This window comes from Geospiza fortis, unplaced genomic scaffold, assembly GCF_000277835.1.
Source record: "Geospiza fortis unplaced genomic scaffold, GeoFor_1.0 scaffold594, whole genome shotgun sequence".
NCBI lineage: Eukaryota > Metazoa > Chordata > Aves > Passeriformes > Thraupidae > Geospiza > Geospiza fortis.
In genome coordinates this window covers 24094-33676 of record NW_005054703.1, presented here as the reverse complement: position 1 = coordinate 33676, position 9583 = coordinate 24094, and the positions used below count along the sequence as shown (strand labels likewise).

The window sequence follows — 9583 nt, the reverse complement described above, 5'->3', positions numbered from 1 at the left end:
CAGCACAATAAAACACAGCTCAGAATCAGTAAAATACAGCTCCAAATCAGTGAAATTCAATTCAGAATAAGTTCAAATGCAGCACAATAAAATACAGCTCAGAATCAATTAAAATACAGCTCAAAATCAGTAAAATACAGCTCCAAATCAGTGAAATTCAGCACAATAAAACACAGCTCAGAATCAGTAAAATACAGCTCCAAATCAATAAAATTCAATTCAGAACAAGTTGAAATGCAGCACAATAAAACACAGCTCAGAATCAATGAAATACAGCTCCAAATCAGTAAAATTCAGCCCAAAATGAGTTCAAATGCAGCTCAGAATCAGCCCAAACACCAACCCCAGATGTCTCCTGCTGGGTTTCCCCTCCAGTGCAGTTCTGCATGGGAGGAAGGCAATGCTGATAACTCACAGTGTGATTTGGGGCAGGAAAATGATGTCCCCATCTTTGGATCCTCACCAGTGGCAGTGATGGGGTTAATGCCTGAGTTTTAATGTCACTTGGGGCTGTCACTCAGGGACAGGAGAGGGACAGTTGATGGTGCTGCTGCAGGCAACAGGATCCTCTGGGTTCTGGAGCTTGGGATTGAAGGAATTTGAGTTGGTAGTTCATGTTTGGACTTTATTTGTTATCACTGAAATGGTCTTACAGCTCTGAGTTTTGTAGCTTTTTATTAGTAAGGCACAAAATGGCTAACTATTCTTTTAAGACTAAACTATCTAATTAAGAAATGACACTTAGATTATTTTCTTTTTTAACTTAATAACTGATCCTTTGAAGCTCGTAATGTGGACTTTTACCAAATTACAAAATACCACCCAGACCCATGAAGAAGAAGGTAAAGAACAACCTGCCTTAAAACTTCTGTCTTGCTTTATATTTATTTCTATATTCTAAAACTCTTTAAGTTTTCTACTCTGTGATATCACACACTTCTAACTAATAACACAACCATAATCTCAGTGTTATCAATTAATTTTGGAAGTCTCTTAGGTCAGATGTTCTCTTGTGAGTCTGTGCCTTTCAGCACAGAAAGTTTAAAATTCTCAGCATTTAAGGTTCCAACAGGATCCCAGCAGGCAGTGAGAAGGAAATGTTGGAAAAGCTGCAGAATTCAGGATGGAACAGCAGGAGAAAGGGCCACGAGCCTGAGTCACTGCTTCCCTCTGAAAACCTTGGAACAGGGTCAGGAGAGAGGAGCAGGAGTCACCTGGGCTGTGACAGGAATTTGCAGCTCCCTGGGATTCCATGGCCAAGAAATTGGGAGTGCAAAGGATGGAGTGGAGCCCCGAGGCTGCTGCTGCTAGCTCAGTGCAGGGATGGGACAGGAAGGGACAGCTCTTAGCAAATGCCACAAATCCCAAGGGATTGCAGCCAGCTGGATTCACAGAGGCAGGGCTGAATGGAAGTGGAGCACTTACCCCAGTTGGAAGCAATGTAAGGAAAAGCTTTTGGGGGAACAGGGGCCTGAAATGTGGCAGAAATCAGCTGGAATAACAGAGGGAGTGATTTCTCGTGGAAAAATGAGGCTGCAGGAACAGCTGAGCCTCTGGCTCTGCAGAGGAATCTTGGGAAGGAGCTGTCAGGGATGAGTGCAAGGGGTTCTTTGAAGGATTCTGCAGAGGATTTAGGGAGAGCAGGGCTGACAGCTTGAGCTCCAGCAGCCCCTGGCTCCCTTCCAGCCCCAGGCTCTGGAATCCTGACAGGGAGCCAAGGTGTGACGAGGAGCAGGGACAGAGGAGGCAGAGCTGGGGCTGGGGCTGCTGGGATCTCTGGGATTTGGGTGGTGCTGGCAGGAGGAGCCCCCCAGGGAGGAAGAGGAAGGACACATCCCACTGTTCCTCTGCATTGCTCAGCTGGCTTTGCAGTGTTCACCTGGAAAAGGGATTAAATTCCAGAACAGCAGCTCCTTCTGAGAGAAAAGGTGGATGTTTTTAAATTTTTTTTCTTTTTGAGCCTTCAAATGAGAGATGTTGGGCCCTGTGTGTGTGTATGGATTGTGTAGATCCAGGGTGGAAAAGTCCTGCTCCCACTCTCTGCTCTTAGCCCAGGTTTTACTCTCAGATCTCCAGAAGTGCTGGGGATCAGCACCTTGATCTCTCCATGCTGGGATCATCACAGAATCATGGAATGGTTTGGGTTGGAAAGAACCTTAAATCCCATCCTGTTCCACCCCTGGGCAGGGACACCTTCCACTATCCCAGGTTGCTCCAAGCCCTGTCCTACCTGGCCTTGGGCACTTGCAGGGATGAGGAGCTCTTTGCCAGCTCCTCTGGGCAGCCTGTGCCAGGGCCTCCCCACCCTCACAGGGAAGGAATTCTTCCCAATACCCATCTAAATCCCCTTTTGGTTCAAATCCCCCTTGTCCTCTCTGCCTGTGATAATATGGAAGAATACCAAGACGATGTATGGCCTTGGAGAATGGAGGTGTTGGGGCAAAAAAGATGTTTTAGCTTTTATTTCCTCCTTCCCTTTCATTCTATTCTATTCTATTCTATTCTATTCTATTCTATTCTATTCTATTCTATTCTATTCTATTCTATTCTATTCTATTCTATTCTATTCTATTCTATTCTATTCTATTCTATTCTATTCTATTCTATTCTATTCTATTCTATTCTATTCTATTCTATTCTATTCTATTCTATTCTATTCTATTCATTATTATACTAAAAAATACAGAAAGGATACTTACTAAATATTAAAAAGGTAATAATGAAAACTCCTGACTCTTTGCAGAGTCCTGACACAGCTGGGCCCTGATTGGCCAAAAAAGTTGAAACAACTCACAGCAGAATCCAATGAAACAATCAGCTGTGGGTAAACAATCTCCAAACACATTCCAAAGCAGCAAAACACGGGAGAAGCAAATGAGATAAGAATTGTTTTCCTTTTCTCTGAGGCTTCTCAGCTTCCCAGGAGAAAAATCCTGGGCGAAGCGATTTTTTTAGAGAATGTGAATGAATGCCACACACCCACTGTGCTGGAAGAGATTCCCACCTGAATGCACAAAATCTGCTTTTTGTAGTGAAACAACAGCAGGTTTGGAGTATCCCAGATGGAAAAACATCCAGGTTTTCCTTGTGGTGTGACCTCTGGGAAGGTGGGGAGCAGCAGCAACAGCCCCATGAGTCACCACAGCAAGTTGGGCATCCATGGGGAGATGATCTGAGCAGCTGGGGGTGTCCTGGGCAGAGCCAGGCCTTGGAGTCCCCGTGGATTCCTTCCAGCTCAGGATATTCCACAATTCCATAACCGTGACCTTTTAACAGAATGAACCAGGAGGGGATGGTTTAATTGCAGGAAACAATGCCAGACTGGGGGCCAAGGAGATGTAAGGGCCAAATTCCCCTTCCAGGTGTTCCCTGTGGCTCCAGGTGTTTGGTTGTCCAGGTTCAAGGAGGAATTTGTGGCTCAGACAAAACCTTTCAAACCCCCAGCCCCTCCCAAGCCTCTCAGTTCATCAGCTCAGCTGGAAGTCAGCAACAAATCATTCAACAAATTCTTGCTGGGCCTCTGGCTTAGGGAAATTCTCATTTAAAAACATGAATTCCCAGTATAATGAGGCCACAGAGAGTGGATTGGTTGATGGTTTGGTGGTTTTTCTTTTTAAAGAAAAGAATTGTGAGGGGAGAGGGGAGGGAAGAAGCGTGTGAAAGCTGGAATGCTGCTGGAAGGGGACTCTGGGAAGGGTTTGCTGGCCACAGATCCCAGCTCCAGAGTGCAGGGCTCACAGGCAGCATGGAAATCAGGATGAACTCCCCGATTTCCCATGGAAATCCCACCATTGGGAGATGCTGATGAGGCAGGGCCCTGCTGAAGGATCCCCAGTGGGAAAAATGCTCCTTTCATTCAGCTTTTAGTGCCAAATCCGAGAATGCCACAAGAGGGGTCTGTGCTCGTGGTAGGGAGGGATCATCCCAGTCCACAAAGCTGGAATACAATGAAGAGAATGATTTTGTGAAATTAGAAAGTGAATTGTTATGGCCAGGAACAGAATCCATGGAAAGAGGAAATTTATCAGGAAAAGTGGTGTGGTCATGGCATGCACCTTTCCCAGGCCAGTTCTTCCAATCCAATTATGATGGGACACGTGATTGCTGTCTAATTATGGAATTATATGTTAATCTTGATTTAATGCACTTTTTATCCAGAATAATATTAAAGAGACCCAGAGTAGCATAAAAGAGATCCAGCCAGCCCTGTAAAGTGGGAGTGAAGGTGGATTTTTGGGCTGGATTTGGGAGTTTTGCCCACTGTTCCCGCTCTGGCAAGCTCTATGTGTAAAAACTTCCTTACAAATGCCAGCTTTTGGGAATGGTGACAGAGGTCCTGGTGTGGAGGCAGGTTTGGCACCAGCCCCTCTTGCATTTTTGAGGTTGCAAGTCGCAATTCCTCTTGGAATTCCCTCTCTGTGTCCTGCTGAGCTTTCACTTTCCAAGTGGATCAAACCCTTGGCTTTGGGCTTCCCACAGAGAGGCAGAATAAGGAGAGAAGGAGATTATTTAAGATTATTTAAACCCAAAAAGCTGTGACTGCCTGGATTTGCTCCTTGGCTATTGCAAACAGGCAGGAATCAATTCCTGGGAAAGGGATCTGTGCAAAACACCAGGAAGCATCCGAGGCATGCAAGTGTAGAAATTCCCTCATTCCTCATTCCAGCCCCTCTGGAGCCCTCGAGGGCTCTCCAATGTCCTTTACTCCGTGTCCTCCTGGTACCTGGCAGTCCCCACATCCTTGGGAAGTGCCTCCAGCCACAGGGAACGGTCTCTCTCCACGTCCCTGCTGTGTCCAGGAAGAATTGTGGTGCCAAATTCAACCCCATTTCACTTTAAACCCCTCCAAATGTGTTTTAAAATCTCTCTTCTGCAGGCTGCCAACCCTCCATGCATCCCAAACCCTCCCCTATTGATGCTGCATCTCTGCCTTGCTTTGATGCCAGGGCTGTTTCTTCCTCCAAGTCATTTGGTTCATTTATAGCAGCCTCAGAGCTCTCCTGCCAGCCCAGAAAAATGACATTTCTCTTGCAAGCACAGGGAGGTTAAAGCTTTAAATCCCAGAATAATTATAAATGGTTTTGTTGGGAGCATTCCTCCTGGTAACAGATGCAATAAAACATGATTTTGCTACTGGCCTTGGCCCCGTTCTCTTTTGGAATTCCCAATTAATCAAGTTGTTAATGTGGGCTTGAATTCCAAGTGAGACACAGGCAGTGCTTTACAGCTCCTCAGGGTTTTTGGGACCAGCTGGGATGATTCCTGCAGAGCTTACCTTGCAGGTTCAGTGCTTCAGCACCACCAGATCTAAACTGGCTGTGCTGGGAACCAACTGGGAACTGCTTCATTTGGGTTCTGGTTGTTCCCAGCTGGTTCCCGGGGATCTGTGCCCCAGATGGGGAATTGTGGAGGGTTCAGTGCTTCAACAGGTTCGGTGCTTCAGCACCACCAGATCTAAACTGTGCTAGGAACCAACTGGGAACTGCTTCATTTGATTTCTGGTTGTTCCCAGCTGGTTCCCAGGGATCTGTGCCCCAGATGGGGAATTGTGGAGGGTGTAAAACACACTTGGTGGTGGTTCCTGTTTCCCAGGCGTGTCCTGCAGCCTGTCAGCCTCCAGGGTAAGCTCCTATTAGAGCCTTTAATCCAGCTCCTGCAGCGTGCTGTCCTTATGGATTGTCCTTCCAGCACTCCACAGCAAGGAGGGAAATGTGATAACACTTCCCCGTGTGAGATAACACCTCTGCTGCTGTCAGCCTGAGCACACCGGGCTGAGTGAGCCCTCCCAGCCCTTCCCTCGGGCTTTTTTTGGGAAGCCAGCATGAAATATTTCTGCTACAAACCCCATTTCAGCCTGACTTTGGTCTGTGCCTCATCAAAGGCGCCGTTCTGCAGGTGCTGCCGCTCGCAGAGGGGATGTGGAAAGCCCTTTTCAAAGCCAGAGAGCTTTGCTAAGCTAAGCTTGTTTTTTGGGCTCAGCTTTTCCTGTTTTGAGCTTGAACTTCACATGACTGTAGCATAAGCAGAAAAACCAGTGGGAGGTGGAAGTCAGTGGGGAAGGTGAAGTTGAATTTTCCGGGTGTTTCGTGGACAAATGTCTGCCTGCTCCTCTCGCTGGTCTCCATCCCAGTGGAACATCTGGAGCAAACAGCTGCTTCTGCTTTGCTGCTCTACAAAAGGGTTTTTTTTTCCTTTGGTTTGTGCTGGAAGCAAAGCTGCCCCCACCCAGCCCTGAGCTGCTTTCTGTTGGCCACGACCTCATTTGTCACTTCTCCAAGTCAGCCCTAATATAGAGAAATCCCGGTGGCTTTTCCCCACTTGGCCAGGAGAAGATCCACTGCCCATTATGGAGCTGGGTTCCACTTTGGGTGTCTTCCCAGAACCTCTTAGTGCAGTCTCAGGCTGATGAGTGCCCTGGGAAAGGATTTTATGACGTGCCCTGTTTGCCTCTCTTGCAGTGCGTGCTGTATTTATGGAGTTTAAAGATAAATCATCCCAAAACGTTGTTCCTCCTTCGAGGGAACCACGAGTGCAGGCACCTCACAGAATATTTCACCTTCAAGCATGAATGTAAGTATCAGCAGTGGGAGAAGGATTTGAATCCATTTAAATAATACATTTTAAAATATATTTTTTAAAAAAAAGGTGTTGTGAGAAAACGTGGGCTTCAATTTTTGTGCCTCTGAGTGGCATCAGAGCTGTAAAAACCTGTTGTCTTGTTTTCCTGCTCTTCTGCTATAAAAAATACCCCAAACCCCAAATCTTTTAAGTTCTGCTAAGCACCAAATGTGGCCTTTTGGTTTCAAAGCCTGAGTGTGGATGGAAGAAATGGGAACACTTCTCTGCTGATGAGCCAGGCACACACATCCTCCCCTCCCTGACTTGCAGCCCCAGCAACGTGTAATCATTGCCAAAAGCCTTCCAGCTCCAGATTGTGCAGCTGGGATCAGTGACTGGAGCTGGAAAGGGGGAAGGATTTGCTCCTCCCTGTTTGCACTGGGGAGGATCATTTACCTTTCAAATCGTTTTTGCAGTGAAAAGATGGGTTTGTGCCCAGCATTTGAATGTTTTTAAAGCAGTGCTGAGGAGAGGTCAGGGAATGATGGGTGTCTGTCATTCCAAGGAATGAAAGAGGTGGAGAACTCAAAGCCAAGCTCCTTTAGGGAATTCTTGCTCAAGGACCCGACCTCCAGAGATAATTCTGGGCAAGGCACAAATCCAATCTTTATCCCATCAGCTCTGGGTGGTGTTGGATGGGGGAAGGCTCAGAGGGGATGAGTCCCTGTTCTGTTAACTCAGGAATGAGCTGGAGAACACCTCCCAGCTCTGTGCTGGATGCTGTGCCCATCACCTGCACACAGGTGAGCTGGGCCCAGTCTGAACTGGGTGCTGGGGTTGGGTTTTTCCCTGTGGAAAACAGGAGGTGCTGCTTTTCCCCTTCCCTGAGGATATTTCTGAGCAGATTTGAGCCTTGGTGTAAGAGCCAAACTGCTTTGGAAAGGCTGTGATTTATGTATGGGAGCATCCTCTTCCCCTCTGCTGGGGTGAGGCATCTCTGGAATTGTCATCCCTGGAAGATCCATTCCTGTGGGCAAATCCTGCCTCCCAGGACCTGTGGAAAAGCAATTCCTGCCCCCATGGCTGTGTGATGCTGCTGTGCCAAATTCAACAGTCGGGATGAGTCTAGAGGTGCTGTGGAAGGTGATGGGGTGGCTCCAGCAGCATCCCAAATTTATTTCATGATCCAAATTTTCATGATTTGGGAACACCTCATCTCCTTGGTGCTGATCTCAGTGCAGGTGTTCTGGAAAACAAATGGAAGGGACATGAATATTGTCCAGTTCCAGATAAAAAACCTTTTCTTTTACACACCCAACAATTTTTTCCAAATCGGTATTTTCACAAATACACAGCTGCAGAGTTTTAATCTAAATCACTATTTTCAGGAATACACAGGTACAGAGTTGATTCCAGGTGCAGAGTTGATTCTAAATCAGTATTTTCACCAATACACTGCTGATTTTAAATCAGTATTTTCAGGAATACACAGACATAGAATTGATTCTAAATCAGTATTTTCACAAATGCACTGGTGCAGAGTTGATTCTAAATCATAATTTTCAGGAATACACAGGTGCAGAGTTGATTTTAAATCCGTATTTTCATGAATACACAGGTGCAAAGTTTAAATCAGTATTTTCACAAATACACTGGTGCAGAGTTGATTCTAAATCAGTATTTTCAAGAATATTTTAAATATTCATGATTGATTTTAAATCAGTATTTTCACAAATGCACAGGTGCAGAAGTTGGTTCCAGGTGCAGAGTTGATTCTAAATCAGGATTTTCCAGAATATTTTAAATATTCATGATTGATTTTAAATCAGTATTTTCACAAATGCACAGGTGCAGAGTTGATTCCAAGTGCAGAGTTGATTCTAAATCAGTATTTTCACAAATACACAGGTGATTTTAAATCAATATTTTCACCAATACACAGGTGCAGAGTTCGATTCCAAATAAATATTTTCACTACCAGGTGCAAAGTTTGATTTGTGAGCCATTTTGGTTTAGGAGCTGGGTTCCTGGAGTTTATTGATCAGCACTTGAGCCGATCAGAGCTTGATTGGATTCCTCCTCGCAGGTCGAATCAAGTACTCGGAGCGAGTGTACGACGCGTGCATGGACACCTTCGACTGTCTTCCTCTTGCTGCCCTCCTCAACCAGCAATTCCTGTGCGTCCACGGGGGCCTGTCTCCAGAAATCACGTGTCTAGATGACATTAGGAAAGTAAGTCAGCTCCAGGAGCTTTTCCCTTCTCTCCCAGTTCCCCGTGGGGTTCGCTCCTCTGTGGATTTGGGGCTGGATGAATGGGAATCTGTGGGAATCAGTAAAATAAGAGGGTTTTGAGAAAGCTGCAAAAGGCAGGCCTCAGAAGCACCAGAACTATGATTGGAGCTAAGCAGTAGCCATGAGATTGGTCAGCAGAAAAATTATGTAAGAAGTAGAAAAGTAAAAACAAATAGAACAATGGTCTGTATATTAATGCTTATCTAAAATGAATCCATAAGCTACTGAAAAATATATCTAGGAAGATATTGGAAAGTTCTAAGCTTAATAATGGAGCTCTGTACATTGTGTTTGAAGGCTTACAAGCAGGGATTGTATTTGAAGTAAGCAAACATTGTTTTAACCAAAGGTACGTGTGCTTATAGTGATTGGATAGAACTACTGTCAGTGTGCTTTTGCTTTGTGTGATTGGTCAAAATCTTTTAAAGTGAGTTGTAACATTAAGTTCTTTGTTTACTGCCTAAAATGTGAGCTGATAACATCTTCCCATTGCCATAACCATGTAATGAAGCTGATGCTGGAAAATAAAACAGCTCGAGAGGTGTCCCACAGCAGCCCCATCACGCTGGTGATTTGTACTCTCTTGGTTTGGAAAGCCAGGTGTCTGCTAAGGAAGGCAGGAGCCTCCCCTGAAATGGAAAATGTAAAATCCCCTCCCTCCAAATTGCTATAAATTTGAAATTAAGGGGCTCTCAGGCAAAAAATATGGGAACAGGAATAACAGTTCTTTAAG

General features: G+C 45.5%; 1 protein-coding gene across 3 annotated transcripts in view; it reads left to right on the top strand.

Moving 5' to 3' along the window:
• The window catches only part of PPP3CC (protein phosphatase 3 catalytic subunit gamma), a 25087-nt gene that overhangs the window by 2878 nt on the left and 12626 nt on the right, over positions 1-9583 (top strand). For all 3 annotated transcript variants that reach the window (XM_031065214.1, XM_031065213.1, XM_031065212.1), the window contains exons 3-4: positions 6459-6570; positions 8645-8790. In XM_031065214.1, coding sequence (XP_030921074.1) covers positions 6459-6570; positions 8645-8790 — 258 coding nt within the window. The remainder of the gene's footprint in view (positions 1-6458; positions 6571-8644; positions 8791-9583) is intronic.